A 22309-nucleotide genomic window follows, 5' to 3' on the forward strand; every position below is an offset into this window, starting at 1 on the left:
ATTCATATTTGCAGCTTTGTTGATGAACATTGGTCACATCCATTATAAAAAGGTTTTTTTTTATACTATGTGTATGATATGTGTAAGTGTATAATGGTGTTACTGTAAAGATCATTATCCTGGACCTCAGAATATAAGCCTCTTGCTTAATTTCAGAGCTCCTAAGGAAGGCCCAGGAGTTTCAGGTTACAAAATGCTGAAGGAGTGAGAAGCTCCTCCTATTTCTCCCAGCCTCCTCCAACATTTAAAGCACTTCTGACTGCTTCCCAGCCCACACCCAACAGAGAAAACTATTGTGTCAAAGGGACAGCACCAAAAGGCAAAAGGAAGGTGAAGATAATAGCTGGGGATAGTAGCTGAAAAGGACATGCTCAGCACTCCAAAGAATGTAAAGAGATTTGGCTCATATGGCACTACGTTATTAAATGGTTTGGCATTGTTAAATGAGTTGGTTTTAAATGCTAAACCAAGATATCATAAACAAAGTCTGCAGCCAAGTCCGTGAAACAATTTGGCTTCTTCCAAGGAAAGGGATGAGGAGTCTGTGACTTGACTAGTGAAGTGTTTTATTAAGTTAGTGCTACTTATTTTATTGCCACTGCTACGGTGTTTCCAGCTGATTACTGACCACACTGTGAGAGCTTTCTTACCTCTTGTCCCAGTGAAGCAGTATTGATTGATCAACTTCTTGACAGAAGACCATGGCAAAGAAGGTGGCAGTGATTGGAGCTGGGGTCAGTGGCCTGGTCTCTCTGAAGTGCTGTGTGGATGAGGGACTGGAGCCCACTTGCTTTGAGCGAACGGAAGATATTGGAGGGCTGTGGAGGTTCAAAGTAAGTAAGATCTTCATGTTTCTTGAGCAGATTGTGCTTACAGATGGGCCTTATTGGGGATTTTCTAAGCAACTTTGATCAGACTTATTTCATGCAGCTACACAGGAACTAAAGAAATAGGCTGTCATCTCTCCCAGATCACTACTATCCTACCCCAGGTGGCCAACCCAGGCATGCAAAGGACTTTTCCTTATGGATCCTGCAATTTCCAGCCCACATTCTTGTGATTCTCAAAGCCACATAGTAATATTGGAGAGCATATTACAAAACAGAAGTGACAGGAATTCTTTTCAAGATGTCACTTCCATTCCAATCACTGAGCAGGTGCTTTTTCAGAGAGTGTGCTCTTACTACTACTGACTATTTTTCTCTGACAAATAAACCATGTTTGTTTGCTTAGCTTTACTGATGACACTCTAGGGTAACTGCTGGGAAACTCTTTAAAGATATTATTGGGGTGCCAGGATGGCGCAGTACGTTAAGCGTCCAACTCTGTTTCAGCTCAGGTTGTGATCTCAGGGTCCTAAGATCGAGCCCGATATCTGGCTCCATGCTCAGCGTGGGGTCTGTTTGAGATTCTCTCTCCCTTTGCCCCTCCTGCTTGTGCTCTCTCTCTTTCTCTCAGATAAATAAATAAATCATTAAGAAAAATAAAATAAAATAAAAAGATATTATTAAATATATTCATTCAATTCATTCTATTAGCCAAATCTAAATATTGATAATGCTATCCATTCAACAGTTTTTACATAAAAATTAGAAAGATATATAGATAGACAGCTGTATAGATTCATAATTATTCTTTCCCACAGTCTTTTGAATTTACGTACTAGCTTGCCACCTCCTCAGTGCAAGATCTTGGGCAAACTTATTTACATCCCTATGTCTTAGTTTTCTAAGTGTAACCGGGATAATAATAGAATAGTATAATTATTTCACAGTGCTGTTTTGAAGATTAAGGGAGATAATTCATGTAAAAAACTTAGAGGGCAATAAATGTTAGCTACAATAATTATATTTATATTTTATAGATAAGCAAACAGAAACTGAGGGAAGTTAAATAAGTTGATCATGGTCACACAGCTAGAGGAATTGGCATTCAAACCCAGGTCTCTATGACTTCTAAACAGCTAACCCCCTACTTATAACCATGCCCAACTTGCATTTTTGCTCAAAAAGTTTAAACAGAAGTTCCAGCTCAGAACTCCAGAGCAATAACTTTAGGATTGTGTATCAGGTACATCTAAGTGAGGGATAGAACAGGTGAGAACACTCTAGACAAAAGCAAAAGGTTTGAATATGCTAAAAGCAGATTCTGACATCAGCAGAGACCATCCAAAGAGCTCTGCCTGTAAGCCGACCAATTATGGAGAAGGCATGACATCTAGCACGTGCGCTTTGCGAGTTTGAAGTGAATTTTATGCCAAAACAGACTTTTTTGGTTTAAGGTTTTTAAGAAACCTTAGGTTTCTTAAATGTATATGACTATAAGACACACCCAGAGGGTTTTTTAAAGATACTTAACACCAAATAAATTATTTAATTAAATAAAGATACTTAACACCAGACCAGACTTCAGTAAGTAAGTAAGTGATCTTCAGTAAGATCAAAATCTTCTGAGGAGCGGAATCTGTTTTTAACATGAGTCCCAAATGAATCCTATGGTGAGACAAGTTTGCAAACAAATTGCACAAATACCGAATAAAAATCTATTCATTCAACTATACAAACACAATCAGAGCTAGTGATGTGAGATGTTGATCCTTATATAGGACAGGTAACTTGCAGAGAGGAAACTGGAAAAACATCTTGAATCACATTCATTGCTTACTAACAGCTGATCATTAGAAACATTATAGCTTTTCCTGAGAGGGTGATATAATAAGGTGGTCATCCCTGTCTTAACCAAAGATGTATTTTTTGTTGTTGTTCACTCTAGGTTCACAAACAGACTCCACTGAGGTTTCTTCCCCCCCCCCCCCCAGGTAGATTTTTTAACCTAAGGAAGAAATGTGAAGTTATAACAAATTAATATTTAATAATAAATTTTCACTCTTTTATTACCTGATTTGGGAGTTAATATCAAAAAGGCTAATGTCCCTTACTTGATTATCATCAATTTGGCAACAGAAGAGGTGAGAGTTATTTTGAATGATCTGGCAAAATATGATTTGATGAATTCCAGGAGGATTTCTTTCTGCCCCAAAATATTTTTCCTACACAGTTCCCAGTGTCTAATATTTCAGAATTAGAGATATCTTCCTATGAGTTAGAAAAGTTAGATTACAATTTGAATTAATTAAATCTTATTAGATATAAAATGCTTAAGTATATAATTTCCTGAAACCTGTAACAAGATCACATTTCAAACCTCTCAAAACTATATCCAATAAAGAAACATAAACAATTTTCTCAACTCAAACAAGACAAATAATCTCCCGCAATGTGAAACATACAGGATGCAAAATTTCACACAGGTGGCCACTGGAGCCATGTGAAGGTCTTGATTACCAACAGACTGGGTTGCTCAAGGGAGGAGGTACTGAAAAGGATGCTGGAGCCACCATGCCCACTCCCCCCAGAAGCTTTGCTGCTTCAGTACTCTACCATCCAGAATCAATTTTGGAAATAGGTTATTCTTTAATTTCTATATTTACACACAATCCTTCTAAGGTCACTTAATATATTTAGTGCTGACAAGTTAAAACAAAATTTAAGAATCCTTGCCCCATGCCCAGCTCAGAGTGCTGAATTCTTCCAAAAGGTTCTCCAGCAGCCCCTAGTGGCAGCTTTGGAACATGGGCAGGGTGGGTAATTAACATATTTTTAGCGTTTTTCCAGCGATGGAAAAGTACTTGCCATGCATCCTTTTTCTTCACAATACTCCTAAAAAGTAGTGTTGGGGAGCAAGAACTCCTGCCCCCTCAAAAGTCCTTCCAGCTGGACTGAGTCAGATTGACGTAAGACAGATTAACAGGAGAAAATCAAATTTAACAGATGTAGCACAGGGAATCCACATAGACGTGAATTCCAAAGACAAGCAAAATGAGGTGTGTATGTCATTCTGAACTAAGGAGAAGGGGGTGTGGTTCTGGGACTTCAGAGGAAAGGAATACATTTCACAGGGCCATAAGAAGAATAGATGCTTGGTAATTAGATACTTGCCCTACCATTCAGATGGGTCACTCAGATAAAATTTATCTCTGTTAATAACCCTTACTCTGGGAAATACCCACAATTTAGATTCTTCTGTGTGGTTAAGGGAGTACAAAAGTTTCTCTTGAGCCCATCAGGTCTCAAGTGCTTCCAGCTCAAAATAATCCTCATGCCAAAGTGGCACGTTTGGGGCGGGGGGCTGTCCTGAACCCCTTCAGTAGGTATTATGATTATCCTCAAGGACATGTGAAAAGGAAGCTGAGATCTGGAATGAACAACTTGTCCAGGGGAACATAGGTGGTGGAAAAAGCACAAAAATGAAGGTCTGTAAGATACCTGAACCCACGTAGTTGATCATCTTACTGAGGTGTTAAGAGAGGAAAGCATGATCTTCCTTTAGCCACTAATCTTCTCTGCCTCTTTCATTGTTCCTGACACCTGCATTCACAGGAAAGTTACCAATATACATTGGTTTTTTGCTTGTTTGTTTTTTACATTTGGATATAAATATATCTTTTCCTAGCTATGTATACTCAATTATTTTAATTAATCTTCATATAATAGTCTCTAAATATCTCTCCATCTTGGTTTCCTTCCTCTAGATTCAATCTGAAATTTTACTTTCTCTCTTAAAATGTGACTCCCACAAGATCCAATATTCCAAACCAATTTATTTTTGTAACATATATATTTTTCAGAACTAAAGAGGTGCTTGGCATTGCTTCAGAGCAATGGAGAATGAATTGGACACAATCACGGCCCTCAAAGAATTTATAATCAACTGCTCTAACCTTTATGACTGACGCTTCACTTGGCCTGGATGGTCTGGCTCCTACTAAAACAAATTTAATGTTGCATTAGCTTTTTCTGCATTTGCAAAATTAAAGCTATCATTCATATTATTTTCACATGAATTATATCATTTTATACTCACAATACTCTTTTACATTATTTATTATTAATTTCAACTTAAATATAAGAAAACCAAGGGTAAATGGCTTACCCATAGTGACTAATAAATGGTGGTTGATAGGTCTTAGAAGTAGCCACAATAGTGAGATTAAATATACATAAGTTCTCCATCATGCTTTGTCTCACATAACTCCAATCATTTATATTGAGTTTGAGATCAATTAAAAGTTCTAGATCTTGGGATGTCTGGGTAGCTCAGTTGGTTAAGTATCTGCTTTCGGCTTGGGTCATGATCCTATGGTCCTGAGATTGAGTCCCACATCGGGCTCCTTGCTCAAAAAAAAGCCTCCTGCTGCTTCCCCTGCTTGTGCTTTCTCTCTCTCTCTCTCTCTGACAAATAAATAAAATCTTTTTTTAAAAAAAGTTCTGGGTCTTTTTTATTTGAACCATTGATGACCCGGGTCACTATTATTCTATCCTTATGAAACTGAATTTTTAATCCAGTTTATAGGAAATCACATTTGTGAATGTTAAACAGTATTTTGTTGGTTTTATCCTTGGTCAAGAAATGTTTATTTGAAATTTCAATTCTGTCTATTCTATTTCAATTCTTTCAATTCTATGCTTTGGGTACACACAAATTTGATCACCTGTATTTGTGTCCATCAAAACTATTGACTTAAATGTTGAAAATAGGAAGATAAAAATGTGAAACAGACACCTGGGGTAGCACCAAATGGAACTTCCCACATGATACCATCTCTGCACTGACCTGAACATGCACTCCTGTTTATCTTTCCTATGGCTCACAGTCTCTCTTTTGTTTCAAACAGCTTGTTCTTTTTCTTTTTTAAGATTTTATTTATTTGTCCAATAGAGAGAGAGCACGCGCACACAAGCAGAAGGAGTGGCAGGCAGAGAGAGAAGCAGGCTCCCCGCTGAGCAGGGAGCCTGACGTGGGGCCCATCCCAGGACCCTGGGATCATGACCTGAGCTGAAGGCAGATGCTTAACCGACTGAGAACACCCACAAACAGCTTGTTCTTTTTAACAGCACATTCTGTTCACTTGAAGTTTAGCATTATACAGGACCAGTGTAGGCACAGAAAAGTTTCCCCTTCTTCCCTTCTAGGTTCTTTGTCTGGTCTAGTAATCAAACTGATATAAGACAGAGTAACAGGAGGAAAAGGAACAAACATTTAATAACATGTCTATCTCTTCTGTACATGGGAGAGACCCAGGAAAACTGAGCAACTCCCTGAAGTGGCCATCACTTTAAATACCATCTTCAGCTAAAGACAAAAGATGTTGAGGGTGGGGAGTCAGTTACAGAAGGTGACCAGGAAAAGCAGTAAGTAAGGGTAAGGTTGTTGTGCAGATTTAAGTCATTGCCTTCTCCTTTGATAAGAGTTTCTAGAGATTGACTCACCCCCTTCATCCTGGTACTTTGAGGGGACACCCTTACAAGTGGAGATTTCCCTTCTACATGTAAGTATCTCTTACAGAAGGGTAACTTCTACTCAGTCTTCAGAGCTTCCCCTGTGGCAGCTGTTTCTTAAAAATAACAGACACATGAAAAAATGCTCCACATCACTTCCCATCAGGGAAATACAAATCAAAACCACAATGAGATACCACCTTACACCAATAGAATGGCTAAAATTTACAAAACAGGAAACAACAAATGCTGGCGAGGATGCAGAGAAAGGGGAACCCTCTTACACTGTTGGTGGGAATGCAAGCTGGTGCAGCCACTTTGGAAAACAGTATGAAGGTTCCTCAAAAAGTTGAAAATGGAGCTACACTATGACCCAGCAAATGCACTACTGGGTATTTACCCCAAAGATACAGATGTAGTGAAAGAAGGGGCACATGCACCCCAATGTTCATAGCAGCAATGTCTGCAATAGCTAAAATGTGGAAGGAGCTGAGATGTCCTTCAACAGATGAATGGATAAAGATGCTGTGGTTCATATATACAATGGAATATTACTCAGCCATCAGAAAGGATGAATACCCACCATTTACATCAATGTGGATGGAACTGGAGGGTATTATGCTGAGTGAAATAAGCCAGTCAGAGAAAGATAATTATCATATGGTTTCACTTATATGTGGAACATAAGGAATAGTGCAAGGGACAATATGGGATGGGAGGGAAAACTGAATGTGAAGAAATCAGAGAGGGAGAGAAACCATGAGAGACTCTTCACTCCGGGAAACAAACTGAGGGTTGCAGAAAGGGAAGTGGGTGGGGGGATGGGGTTAACTGGGTGATGGGCATGAAAGAGGGCATGTGATGTGATGAGCACTGGGTGTTATACGCAACTAATGAATCATTGAACATTTTATCAAAAACTAATGATGCACTATATGCTGGCTAATTGAATTTAAATAAAAATAAATAAACCAGTTTAAAATAATCCCCATGCTAAACGGACATATTCTAGGGTGGCAAACTCTGCTCCTCTTCATTGGTTTAGAACAGCCATTTGCTCTCCAGAAGAGATAACCACCTTTCCCTTGTTTTACTTTTGGGCATTCCCTTAGGTAAATTTAACCCAAGAATCTATCACAGCATAATTCAATATAATTTAGGCATTTGTACCTTGCTGCCCATTTAATGGAAGCAAGTTTAACATATTAGATATTTGTAACTTTCCAGGCAATGAAATATAAAATACTATGCATGGTCCTTAATTAAGCCTATTCACCAGTAGTTTAAGATATACATTGGTTAACTTGCCATAATACTTTTAAAGAAGTAATGTTTGCATGTAATAGAACAGAAAAAAGTTTATAGCATACTACTAGCAAAACATTTACTTATTCCCACTATGCTACTGAATGTCCATTTTAGTATCATTAAGCCCTATTTGCAGTGATGAAAAATGCTTCTGGTTAACATTACATATTCTTTCATTCTTTCAACATATTAAATGATTTTGTACAATATCCCAGGCATATGCTAGGTACTGTTGACCTTAAAAATAAAATAAGATTTTACCAGCAAACGATGGGTTTGCTCAGGAATAAAAGAGAATTGCAATCTGGGACAAACAAGCTGTGGCAAAATCATAGGCAAGTCAGGGAAAAAAGTAAAGGGATTTTTTTTTTTTTTTAGGGAGAAAAGGGGTAAGTTGGGAAGACTGTTATAAACTAAAAGTCCATTGGAGTAAACTGGGAATTTGGGGTATGGTAGCTTCTCATTGGCTGAGCTGTTTCCCAGGAGGATGAGGAAAGCATCTCTTCCTCCAGATGGAAGAGTAGAGTAGTATCCATGTGCAAGGTCAAGCCCATCTCTTCCTGCTGGGTCTGCAACTGACAAGAAGTGTTGGGGCCAAAACCTCCCAACTCCATTTTAGTGAGGTTTTCTGTTGCTAATTTTCACAGTACTAAAAATGCACAGCACTCCCACAGTCTCAGGGCTTATAGTTCATGAGAGGAAATACTAAAGAAAATCCATATCAGAGTCAATTTTGTAAGGGTTCTTACACTAAATGTTATGGAAAGCACAGAATCTCATGCAGTACAGAATAGGGCAAGCTTCCTAGAGGGTGTAATGCTTTCATTTGTCTTGACAATAAGCAGAGATCAGGCATGTGAATATGGAGAAAGAGTGTTCTAGGTAGAGTGAGTGGCATGTGCAAAAATACAGAAGCTCAAGAAGCCTGACACACTTAGAGAAGATAAAGTCACGTGATACAGCTAGAATGAAGGATGCAGACTGGTGGGTGGTAACTGATGGGGCTAGAGAAGATAGCCAGGGTCTCATCATGAGAAATGTGTGTCCCATGCCAAGGAGTATACTCTTTACCCTGAAGGCAGTAAAGAAAGAGGGCAATATTGGGGTCAGGGAGTTTAACTGGGGGTCACTATTGATGATCAAAGCCAGAGATCTAGAGATACCAGCCTAATGGAGAGAGAGCAGAATGCAGTGATGGTCTAATAAATGTGGTGGTTCCCCATGTTCATATGCATAAGAATCAGCAGGGGAGCACTTCTAAAATACAGATGTCTGGACCCAAACCAGACCTACTTGGACTTTATATTTTTTTTCAAAGCTCCCCTGAATTCTTATAATGCAACTGGTCCCCTGAATGGCATTTGGGAACCACAATTTTATCCCAAACTGTAGGACAAGAACATAAAAATAGTTTGTCTTACTCATTTCAAGCAATGGAGCAGATAGATATAAGGTCCACCTGAAAGAGTAAAAATTTGGAATGATAGAATATTTTTAAAGAAATACAATTTTATTATTTCCAACTGCTTAAGTAACTAGCCATGTGAACAAAATATTGATTGGTAGAGGTCAATATAATAATGCTTCACAATGAAAATGACTAATTAGTAAGTTTTTGTAATTCACATTTGTAATAAGGTAATCTATTTTTGCTATATAAGCTTGCTCCCTCTAGTAGATTAAATATTACCCTTATAATCTTTCTCTTTTTTTTAAGATTTTATTCACTTATTTGACAGAGAGAGACACAGCAAGAGAGAGAACACAAGCAGGGGGAGTGGGAGATGGAGAAGCAGGCTTCCCACCAAGCAGGGAGCCCGATGCAGGGCTCGATCCCATGACCCTGGGATCATGACCTGAGCAGAAGGCAGACGCCTAACAACTGAGCCACTCAGGTGCCTCACCCTTATAATCTTTCTTAAACTTAGATTAGTCTTCACAACCTTTTTATTTTTATAGAGTCAAAGATAAACTTCAGTCCAACCTTTGATCAAAAGATCATAAATTCTAAATCAGTGCTGTCTGAACTAACTTGATTTTGCTATATAGTCCTCTGATATTCAGAAAATTCCATATTAGGAAAATACTTTATCATATGATCATTTATTTTAAACAGATAAATTGTAGCATATTCTGTCTGCTAGGAAATTCAGACTATCAGTATTTGTGCTTAAATGTATATTTTTAAAGCTGGCTCCATGCTGGGTGTGGAGCCCAATGTGGGGCTTGAACTCAAGACCCTGAGATCAAGACCTGAGCTGAAACCAAGAGTCAGACACTTAAAAAAAAAAAAAAAGAGTCAGACACTGAGCCACCCAGACACCCTGGCACTGCTTATATTTTAAATTATGTATGTGAGTTACATTTATCTATTTTGAAAGCTGTGTCTTCCTCTTTTTGGCTTGTCATCTTATTCTGTCTCCACCTTTCCGTCCTAAAAGTCCAAATGCATTTTTATTCAATGTAGTAATAAGCTCCCTAGAGATAGAAACTGTGTGTCCTGTTTTTGTCCCTAACTCCAAGCTCAGGGCCTAGACAAGAGAGATGATTGATATGTATTTGTTTATTAATAAGAATCATTCTTCCTTTATTACCCTCAGCAAACCCCAGTTTTACCCAGATTTATCTAAACACATAGACATCTGCTTCAGCCAACATAGGAAGAAGTACATATAGAAATAAAGCTTTTTTTAACAACTGTATACCAATCAACCATAATTAAGATTATTACATGATCTTCAGGAAAGAAATTTGTGATGTCACCATCAATTATTGACAAATTACACCAGTACAACTCCCAGAGGAGAGTCTTGCCTGGACTCTGAAATTACTATAGGAGCTCAGACATCAGAACCAGTTCTCATCACTCCAAGTGCCCTTAAAAGTGACCTGACAGAGGAGCCAACCACATTTCAAAGCCACTTTATTGGTGCTTGAAAAAACTAACATGTTGGCTATAGTACAACAATCTTAGTTTAGCTATTCCAAATCTATGACTGGTTTAGTAAGATTAACCCTGATGACCTATAATCCTAGCAACAGAGGCAAACATGTGTTGAGCACTTATTTGAAGTCAGGCTTTGTGCTAAGCACTTTGTCTAATCTCAGCCTGATAACAATTGTTCAATGTTGTAATTATTAATGAACCCCATTTTACAGGAGAAACTGAGGAAATTGACAAGTGACTTGCCCATGGCTATAAAGTCATTAAGGGTGGTAGAATCAGGATATAAACCCCATCTGACACCAGGGCTCTCACGTTTAACTCTACTCTGTACTACTTATAAAATTACCTGGTCTTGAGAAAAAAAATTGGTATTTCTTTGCCTCATGAAATACAGTTGACCCTTGAACATCACAAGGGTTGGGGTGCTGAACCCCACACAGTTGAAAATCTATGTATAACTTTTGGCTCCCCCAGAACATAACTACTAATAGCCTACTGTTGACCAGAAGCCCTACCGATAACATAAACAGTCGATTAACACATACCTTGTATGTTATGTGTATTATATACTGTATTCTTACACTAAAGCAAGCTAGAGAAAAGAAATGTTATTAGAAAATCCTAAGTACTGTGAAACACCCAAGTATAAGTGAACCCACGCAGTTCAAACCCATGTTGTTTGAGGGTCAACTGTATTTCCAAGTTTGAGAATTTGGTTGGGTAGGGAAGTCAGGCACTTAGTCTTACCAAGGACATTGTATTCGACCATGTTGAAACATCCAGAAATAGTTTACATATCAGTATGACTCTAGTATTATGCAATTTGAAGCTCCTGCCTTCTGCATTCCTTCTATCTCTCTTTCTCATTCATTCACTCATCCATTCATTCATCCATGCCTACCATAGGCCAAGATGAGGCCTTTTGAACATGAACAGGAGCAATGCCTTTAACTTTCCTAGTCCAGAATCAAGGCTCCGATGATACTGTTGTTACAGTTTCAGGAGAATCCTTATAAACAAAGACTTATTTAGCAAGTATTCTACATATCGCTCTTAAATGACATAATCTGAGTACAAACATTGTTTTAGCTTTGGTACCTCATATTGGTACTAATAATCTTGAACTTAGCACATAGTGAGGCCCAATGCATATAAAAACTTTGCTGATAAAAGAGGTGAGATCCCATGGTTTACTCTTTTTTAAGGCTTTGAGATCAGGGTCAGCCAGCTTTCTAGGTGATTAGAGTTCAGTGTGGTGTTAACTGTGTGTAAGTGTTTGAATGCTAAGGGAGTTTCCGTTAAAATATGAAGGGGTTTCCCTCTCATACACAAGGATACAATGACCTTGAACTCTGGATGAATAAATCATGGTATTTTAATTTTCAACCACTAGCCTCAAATTGCTCAGAAGCATTTACTGAGGATTTCTTGGGTGGCATTATTTAAATTTTCTTATGCAAGCCTCTCTGATAACCTGCTGATTTCAGTGTGCTTAGAGGAAATTATAAACTCAACCATATTATGAGCTACCTCCAGTTTTACCAAAGCATACTCACCAACATTTATATTCAAGTTTAAGATCGATTGGTACTAATGCTTTCACTTTTATCACTTGAGGAAGGTTGATTTGCATAAAGCATAAAATGAAGGTAGTGCATTCAAATTAAGATGTGAAAACTACCTGCCCCCAGAAGTATTCATTTTTTTAAAAGATTTTATTTATTTATTAGAGAGAGAGAAAAAGAGACAGAGCATGAGCATGAGCAGGGGGGGAGGAGGCAGAAGGAGAAGCAGACTCCCCGCTGAGCAGGGAACCCAACAGGGCTCAATCCCAGGATCCTGAGATCATGACCTGAGCCAAATGCAGAGGCTAAACTGACTGAGCCACAGAGGTGCCCCAGAAGTATTCATTTTAATTGAAATTCTCCATTATGTTTTCTGACCAGTGCCCCAGAATTTATTCGTTCCTAAAGGAAGGTGGGTATAGTCTCCCCAGGGGGATTTTTGGAATGGGTCTAATTGTCACAATGGCTGGCATTAAATAGGTAGAGACCTGGGATGCTAAATATCCTGCAATGTGCCAAAAGGAGGATTGTCCCCACTCCCATTCCCACCAATGGTAATAGCCCCTCCAGGGAGCAACACTGGAGGGCCCTAACTGGGCCCTATCTCATGGGATGATGATGTTATACCCCATCACCCAGACACTGCCATCATGCTACAACAATGAAAGAGAATCACATCTCCCAAGGGTTAGATTTGGAAAAAGTGTAAAACACTAAGGGATTGTTATAAATGCAACATGATTATTATTCTTTTTTATTTGATTCTTCAGGAAAATGTTGAAGATGGCCGAGCAAGTATCTATCAATCTGTCATCACCAACACCAGCAAAGAAATGTCTTGTTTCAGTGACTTTCCAATGCCTGAAGACTTTCCAAACTTCCTGCACAATTCTAAGCTCCTGGAATATTTCAGAATTTTTGCCAGAAAGTTTGATCTTCTAAAATATATTCAGTTCCAGGTATTGTATTTTGGGGAGAATGGTTTTCTCTACATGGGTTCAGCTCACATTTAAATAGAGAAGTTACTCTAGTAATGAAAGAAATTGTGAATAAAACCAAGTGTTCCAATCCAATTCTTTCCTGGAAGATAAGAGCATGATAGAAGACCTAAAAGGTAGTGATATTAAAGATTATGTACACATTAGCGAAGAGAAAAATCACCTGTTAAAACTAAGGGTTTGAATAATGATGATATTGATGAAACTGCAATTAAGCTAATACCTATAACCACTGCAGACTCCTAGCCTCATTTCCCTTGAAAGCACAGAAGAAAAAAATCAAACTACTATTTCATTTCCTAATCTTCTCTGTAGAAATGGAATTTCTAAGAAAAAAATGTACTAAATAAGCTCACAGTTCTCCATTTCATAAGCCTGTAGAAACTATTTTTGGTATTTGGGGGCGGGGGGTGGGCATGGTGCATTCTCTAGCAACATAAGGATGGCAGGATCATTTTGAAATACAATTATAACTATCTTTCCTGTGTTACCTCAAAAACAAATAATCAACAAGAAAACAATATTCTCACTAAATATGCTGAATTTTTATCAATAACCTACACTCTGAAAACTAGTAACTGTGCTTAGTAAATAAAATTAAATTATATCTCTGAATAAATATTAGTGAGTTAAAATTTTTTTTTAATTTAAATTCAATTTAGTTCAGGGGTAGAATTTAGTGATTCATCAGTTGCATATAACATCCAGTGTTCCTTACATCAAGTGCCCTCCTTAATTCCCATCACCTAATTACCCCATGTCCCCACCTACCTCCCTTCCAGCAACTCTCAGTTTGTTACCTATGGTTAAGAGTATCTTATGGTTTTTCTCCCTCTCTGTTTTTATCTTATTTTATTTTTCCTCCCCTTCCTCGATGTTCATCTGTTTTGTTTCTTAAATTCCACATATGAATGAAATCATATGGTATTTGTCTTTCTCTGACTGATTTATTTCACTTAGCATAATATGCTCTAGTTCCATCCACATCACTGCAAATGGCAAGATTTCATTCTTTTTTGATGGCTGAGTAATATTGCATTGTGTGTACATAACTACATCTTCTTTATCCTTTCATCTGTCAATGGACATCTGGGCTCTTTCCATAGTTTGGCTATTATGGACATTGCTGCTATAAACATTGGGGTGAATGTGCCACTTCAAATCACTATGTTTGTATCCTTTGGGTAAATACCTAGTAGTGCAATTGCTGGGTCATAGGGTAGTTCTATTTTTAACTTTTTGAGGAACCTCCATACCGTTTTCCAGAGTGGCTGCACCAGCTTGCATTTCCACCAACAGTGTAAGAGGGTTCCCCTTTCTCCACCTCCTCACCATTTGTTGTTTCTTGAGTTGTTAATTTTATCCATTCTGATCCCTGTGAGGTGGTATCTCACTGTGGTTTTGATTTTTATTTCCCCAATACCGAGTGATGGTGAGCATTTTTTTCATCTGTCTGTTAGCCATTTGTGTGTCTTCTTAGAGAAATGTCTGTTCATGTCTTCCGCCCATTTCTTGACTGGAGTTTTTGGGTTTTGGGTGTTGAGTTTGATAAGTTCTTTATTGATTTTGGATACTAGCCCTTTATCTGATATGTCATTTGCAAATATCTTCTCCCATTCTATTGGTTGCCTTTTAGTTTTGTTGATTATTTCCTTTGCTGTATAAAAGCTTTTAATCCTGATGAAGTCCTAATAGTTCATTTTTGCTTTTGTTTCCCTTGCCTCTGGAGATGTGTCTAGCAAGAAGTTGCTGTGTCCAAGGTCAAAGAGGTTGCTGTCTGTGTTCTCCTCTAGGATTTTGATGGATTCCTGTCTCACATTTAGGTCTTTCAGTGAACTAATTTTTTTGTAACACTTCTCATTTTCTCAGTAATTTCAGTTTTGTTCCAGGTTTGTATTATATTAATTTATAATAGCTGATTGTGGTAGAAATCTATATTTGTAAATGCCATTAAAATGTATCTAAGGTACTACATTAGAAAACTATTACCCATCTCCTGGGGGATCCATCTTATGAATAACAGATCTTTTTATACCAGAAGTAGGTCTTTGTCCATTCGATTATCAATTTATTTAACAGATATACTGCCCTCTTATGGTATGTACTTTTTATTATCTGTTCTTTGAAAGATCAGGTTAAAGTTGTAAGAGAGCTATTTCTCTTATTTATTGTATTACTGCTGTTCAGTTTCCTGGAGGTTAGAGAGGAGTTAGGGACACTCATTTCCATTATTGGTCTCTGAGTTGGTATTAGCCATAAGATGTTAGGCTGTAAAAGGTTCTGTTGCATTTCTAATAAACTCCTGAGTGAATACTGAAGGTGTTGGTTCTCAAACCATATCTTGAATAGCAATAATCCACAGTACTTTACCTAATCTACTACTCTAAACTGCAAATCTGAAATCTTTAATCTCAGCCAAAATTGCCCAGACATTTTATAGTCCTTTGCAAGCTTTATGCTAATAGTCTGTATATATTTTTTTAACGGAAACAACTTCAAAAATTGCCAAACCAGCATTTTTTTTAAATATCTGAAAATTTGAAAAGCATGTATATGGGACTCAAATACTTATAAGCAGGAGGAACATGCCATTACTCTAGAAGTGAGAAAAACTTTGCTTCCACTTGACATTGTTTCTTAAACATCAAAGATGTAAAACCTTTATGGATACTTTTAAAAATTCATAGCCCTTCAGACAGTGAGCTACATAAAAAAAAATTAATGAACATAAATTATTTCATCCAAATGAGATCATGAACTATATTGCTAACATGATGTACTCTGTTTGAAAAATAATAACATGAACAACTACCATTCATAGGATGCTGACAATGTGCCAGACACGATGCAAAGTGCTTCACATGAAATATCTTCTCTAATACAGAGTCTGCACAGAGGTGGACACATAAAAGATTCTTAATAAATACTGACTATGTGATCATTTGAATGATGGACATGTGTTCTATATCTTGCCCAGACTTTGTGTTTCTTTTATGTCTCTCTCTCTTGAGTCCTTATTCAGTCTTTAACAGACTGGTTCCCACGGCTGAGTCTTGCACAAAGTACCATATCCTTGGTAGCTCCCCACCAAAGAAGAATGAGAAGGGGACACTTAGCAGTCTTTGCTCTAAGCAGTTTGAACTGGATTCGTATGGAACCTAAATGGAGTCACACCTTGCATTTTACCCATTCCCACTCCCAGGGTACTGTGTGAAGCCCCTGTTATGCCAGAGTAATGTTCAATTATGCCTTCTCTGTGTTTGTTCAAGACAACTGTCCTCAGTGTGAAAAAACACACGGATTTCTCATCTTCTGGCCAATGGGAGGTTGTTACTGAGAGCAACAGCAAGAAGCAAAGTGCTGTCTTTGACGCAGTTATGGTTTGCAGCGGCCATCACATCCTCCCTCACATCCCACTGGAGTCATTTCCAGGTGAGGCCTGTGGGGATTCCCAGCTTTACAGAGAGGGTGTTGTTGGGGAGGAAAAATTTTTCCTTACCTTTCAACATTCTTTGGGCTTAGTCTAAGAGTTAAATTGACGTGAGACAGATTAATAAGAAAAAAATAAAATGCAACCATGCATATAGAGACTCCATAAGAATATGAAGCCCACAGGCAGTCAGGCAATTGCAGCTTACATGCCATTCTGAGCTAAAGAGAAGGATGTAGGGGCTGGGGACTACAAAGGGAAGGATGACAATTCACAGGAAGATGAAAAAGGATAAATGTTTGGTAACTAATGTTTCCTGGACCACTCAGAAACAGTGGGACACAGAGAGGAATTTTAACAGACTGCTCCTCCCTGTCCACCTCACCTAATTCTATTATACTATAGTTGTCTATGGTGACAGCTCCCTTCCTGGAGCAGATCCTCTATCTAAATTCTTTTAGGCAGTAGGGGGGAAAGTCAAAGTTTTTCTAAGCCTTCTGTTTCTTAAAAATTATTAGCCTAAAATAATCCACATGCCAAGGAGACACATTTTGAGGTGACAAATTTTGCTCCCCTACAGTGTCCAGGTATTTTATATGGAGGTTGGATTGACAAGCAGAATTAGCGACTGCAACTGGGCATAATATTAAGATCTGGACAGAGCTAGAGGGATGAAAGTCTCCACATACCATCTTTGTTTGTTGACCTCTTTGGGTCTTCATGACACCGGGACTTCAGCAACTTCCTCCAAAGTCACTAAACCTTCCCCAGAACTTCAGAGAATTTTCACCCAAATTGGTTCTCTGTTGGAGAGGCCCTTATAGCCATGTGCCTTTATCTATCCTGCCAAACACCATGACTTTTTTATGTCCTTGGAGACTTTTCCTCAGAGCCATGCTTACAGATGGGTTATTGAGGAGATTCCCTGGAAATAAGTGTTCCTACTGGACAGAGAGAAGGAGAGGAGTGCAAACAAGGGAACCCCACAACCATCTGTCCTGGTAACTCCCAGACCCTTCTCTCAGAGAGCGTACTTCCTTCTGAAGGCCCTCAGGGAAACATCTAATACAGTGGTTCACAGTCCAGGCCTCACATTCAAACCATCTGTTGAGCTTCTAACATCCTTATGACTTCCAAAGTTCAATTAGTATAGGGTAGGCTTAGATCATTTAAGGGTTACTCAAGGGATTTTAATATGCAGCCAGGTAAGGGATACCTGGATGACACAGTTGGTTAAGCCTCTCTTGGTTTCAGCTCAGGTCATGATCTCGGGGTCGTGAGGTCATGCCCCCTCCCCCCCAATCCCAACTGGGGCTCCATGCTCAGTGAAGAGCCTGCCTGAAAATCTCACTACCTCTCCTTCTGCCCCTCCCTCAAACCCCAACCCCCACTCGTGCTCTCTCTCAAATAAATAAATTTAAAAAAAAATATGCAGCCAGGTGTGAGATCTTCTACCCTAAAGCATTGATTCTCAAAAAGAATTACCTGAAGGACTTTTAAAAAAAACTTGCAAGGCTCCACCTCTGGCATTTCCAATTCAGTAGATATGGTATCATGAAGCTGAGATTTTGCCTTTCCAACAAGTTCCCAGGTTCCAGCTAAAAATGCTGGTCAAAGGACCACACTTTGAAAACTAATGATCTAAAGGTTCTTTCAAGAAACCCACCATCAAAGACAATTATTTAATAAAGTCATATTTTCCTGGGAAAGATACAAGGAAGCTTGTCTTCAAAATGGCTTATCCAGGGGGCGGAGCAAGATGGTGGAGGAGTAGGAGACCTGGATTTCATCTGGTCTCAGGAATTCAGCTGGATAGGGATCAAACCATTCTGAACACCTACAAACTCAACAGGAGATCGAAGAAAAGAATAGCAGCAAATCTCTGAACAGAAAAGCGACCACTTTCTGGAAGGTAGAACGTGCGGAGAAGTGAATCCGAGGTGATATTCGGGAGGATAGACGGTGGGGGAGGGGCCTCCATTGGCCACTTCTGGCAAGTGATAGAGCCGTGGAACACAAAATCAGAACTTTTAGAAGTTGGCTCCGCTGACGGACGTCGCTCCGGTGGCTAAGCTGGGGGTGGAACCCTCGTGGGACAGTGTGGTCTCAGGACCCTCGGGGTCACAGAAAGACCGGGAGTGCGGCAGAGCTCCCAGGTATCAGAGTGGGAAAGCCGGCTGCAGAGACGGAGCCGAGGCACGGGCTCTCAGCTCAGGGTTGCCATAAACTGTGATCCGCACCACAGTCGGGCCACTGCTCCTCCAGCAGGGACCCAACAAGCGGCAGATCTGGGGAGACTCCCCTTCCTCCCCCGGGAGGAGCAGCGCGGGAGCGCACCACAGAGATCTGCTGGGTTTGGAGACTCCACACGGGGTCCGGTGCCAGAGATAGAAACACTCAGTCACAGGCCGGGTGAGCACGGAGTGTGGCCGGAGACCGGGGAGATGGGAGTGACTGACTGCTTTTCTCTGGGGCGCACTGAGGAGTGGGGCCCTGAGTTCTCAGCTCCTCCAGGGCAGAGATTGGGAGGCCGCCATTTTCACTCTCGTCCTCCAAAGCTGTACAGAAAGCTTGCAGGGAACAAAAGCTCCGGAGAGCAAACCCCAGCAGATTACTTAGCCCAACCGGGCAAGGGCGGGGCAGTTCCACCTCCGGCAAAGACATTTGGGAACCATGGCAACAGGCCCCTCCCCCAGAAGATCAGCGAGAACAGCCAGCCAAGACCAAGTTTACCGATCAATGAGAACGGCAGAACTCCAGTGCTAGGGGAATACTGCACATAGAATCCATGGCTTTTTTACCATGATTCTGTAGTCTTTCAATGTTAAATTTTTTTTAACTTTTTTTTTTTGAATTTTTCTTTTTCCCTTTTTCAACCAACATCTTATCAATCCCTTTTTTAAAAAACATTTTTATTTTTCATTTTTAGAGTCATATTCTATCCCTTCATAGTAGTGACCCGTATTTTTGGCATATATATATAAGTTGTTCTCTCTTTAAAATTTTGAGATAGTTTCTTCTAACAGATCAAAATATACCCTAAATCTCTAGTGTATGGTTTTTTCCTACTCTCCTGCCTGATCATATTCTCTCCCTTTTTTTCTTTTCTTTTTTTTTAAATCCTCTTCTTTCTTTTTTCAACCAACTTCTTATAAATTCCTTTTATAAAATTTTTTATAATTTTCATCTTTACAGTCATATTTCATCCCTTCATCATATCAACCCTTATTTTTGTACATATATAAGTTTTTCTTTCTTTAAAATTTTGGGAGGCACTTTCTTCTAACAGACCAAAATACACCCAAAATCTAGTGTGTGGCACTGATCTATATACCACCCTGATCATATTTGATCATATTCTGGTTTTTTATTGTTTTGTTCTGTTTTCGTTTGTTTTTATCTTTATCTTTTTCTTTTTCTTTTTTTTTCTTTTTCTTTTTTCTCTCTTTCCCTTTCTTTTCCCACTGCTTCAGGTCTTTTCTGATTTGTTTAGAGTATATTTTCTGGGGACGTTGTTACCCTGCTAGCATTTTGTTCTCTCATTAATCTATTCTCCTCTGGACAAAATGACAAGACGGAAGAAATCACCTCAACAAAAAGAACAAGAGGTAGTACCGACTGCCAGGGACCTACTCAATATGGACATTAGTACGATGTCGGATCTAGAGTCCAGAATCATCAATTTAAAGATACTAGCTGGGCTTGAAAAAGGCATGGAAGTTATTAGAGAAACCTTTCTGGAGAAATAAAAGAACTAAATCTAACCAAGTCGAAATCAAAAAGGCTATTAATGAGGTGCAATCAAAAATGGGGGCACTAACTGCTAGGATAAATGAGGCAGAAGAAAGAATCAGTGATATAGAAGACCAAATGATGGAAAATAAAGAAGCTGAGAAAAAGAGAGCTAAACAACTACTGGATCACGAGGGCAGAATTCGAGAGATAAGCGATACCATAAGACGAAACAACATTAGAATAATTGGGATCCCAGAAGAGGAAGAAAGAGAGAGAGGGGCAGAAGGTATATTGGAGCAAATTACAGCAGAGAACTTCCCTAATTTGGGGAAGGAAACAGGCATCAAAATCCAGGAAGCACAAAGCACCCCTCTCAAAATCAATAAAAATAGGTCAACACCCCGACATCTAATAGTAAAACTTACGAGTCTCAGAGACAGAGAGAAAATCCTGAAAGCAGCTCAGGACAAGAGATATGTAACCTACAATGGTAGAAACATTAGATTGGCAACAGACCTATCCACAGAGACCTGGCAGGCCAGAAAGGACTGGCAGGATATATTCAGAGCACTAAGTGAGAAAAATATGCAGCCAAGAATACTATATCCAGCTAGGCTGTCATTGAAAATTGAAGGAGAGATAAAAAGCTTCCAGGACAAACAAAAACTAAAGGAATTTGCAAACATGAAACCAGCCCTACAAGAAATCTTGAAAGGGGTCCTCTAAGCAAAGAGAGAGCCTAAAAGCAGCATAGACCAGAAAGGAACACAGACAATATACAGTAACAGTCACCTGACAGGCAATACAATGGCACTAAATTCCTATCTTTCAATAGTTACCCTGAATGTAAATGGGCTAAATGCCCCAATCAAAAAACACAGACTATCAGATTGGATTAAAAAACAAGACCCATCAATACACTGTCTGCAAGAGACTCATTTTAGACCCAAAGATACCCCCAGATTGAAAGTGAGGGGGTGGAAAACCATTTACCATGCTAATGGACACCAAAAGAAAGCTGGGGTGGCAATCCTTATATCAGACAAATTAGATTTTAAACCAAAGACTGTAATGAGAGACGAGGAAGGACACTATATCCTACTTAAAGGGTCTATCCAACAAGAAGATCTAACAATTGTAAATATCTATGTCCCTAACATGGGCCAGCCGATTATATAAGGCAATTAATAACAAAAGCAAAGAAACACATCGACAACAATACAATAATAGTGGGGGACTTTAACACCCCCTCACTGAAATGGACAGATCATCTAAGCAAAAGATCAACAAGGAAATAAAGACTTTAAATGACACACTGAACCAAATGGACTTCACAGACATATTCAGAACATTCCATCCCAAAGCAACGGAATACACATTCTTCTATTCAAAATCTTTGGGATGAAGCAAAGGCAGTCCTAAGAGGAAAGTATATAGCAATATAAGCCTTTCTCAAAAAACAAGAAAGGTCTCAAGTACACAACCTAACCCTACACCTAAAGGAGCTGGAGAAAGAACAGCAAATAAAGCCTAAACCCAGCAGGAGAAGAGAAATAATAAAGATCAGAGCAGAAATCAATGAAATAGAAACTAAAAGAACAGTAGAACAGATCAATGAAACTAGGAGCTAGTTCTTTGAAAGAATTAACAAGATTGATAAACCCCTGGCCAGACTTATCAAAAAGAAAAGAGAAATGACCCAAATCAACAAAATCATGAATGAAAGAGGAGAGATCACAACCAACACCAAAGAAATACAAACAGTTATAAGAACATATTATGAGCAACTCTATGCCAGCAATTTAGATAACCTGGAAGAAATGGATGCATTCCTAGAGATGTATCAACTACCAAAACTGAACCAGGTAGAAATAGAAAACCTGAACAGACCTATAACCACTAAGGTTATTGAAGCAGTCATCAAAAATCTCCCAAGAAACAAAAGCCCAGGGCCAGATGGCTTCCCAGGGGAATTCTACCAAACATTT

The 22309-nt window shown here is 39.0% G+C and overlaps 1 protein-coding gene across 2 annotated transcripts in view; it reads left to right on the forward strand.

The window, feature by feature from the left end:
* Positions 1–280: 280 nt before the first annotated feature.
* Positions 281–22309, forward strand: part of FMO2 (flavin containing dimethylaniline monoxygenase 2) — a 34739-nt gene continuing 12710 nt past the window's right edge. The window contains exons 1-4 of one of the 2 annotated variants that reach the window (XM_032389389.1): positions 281–330; positions 696–833; positions 12929–13117; positions 16426–16588. In XM_032389389.1, the coding sequence (XP_032245280.1) occupies positions 702–833; positions 12929–13117; positions 16426–16588 (484 nt within the window). In that variant the 5' untranslated portion in view covers positions 281–330; positions 696–701. Of the gene's footprint in view, positions 331–695; positions 834–12928; positions 13118–16425; positions 16589–22309 lie in introns of those variants that run through there. The other variant, XM_032389391.1, reaches the window with a different exon arrangement.

This window comes from Phoca vitulina, unplaced genomic scaffold, assembly GCF_004348235.1.
Source record: "Phoca vitulina isolate PV1807 unplaced genomic scaffold, GSC_HSeal_1.0 scaffold54, whole genome shotgun sequence".
Classification (NCBI taxonomy): Eukaryota; Metazoa; Chordata; class Mammalia; order Carnivora; family Phocidae; genus Phoca; species Phoca vitulina.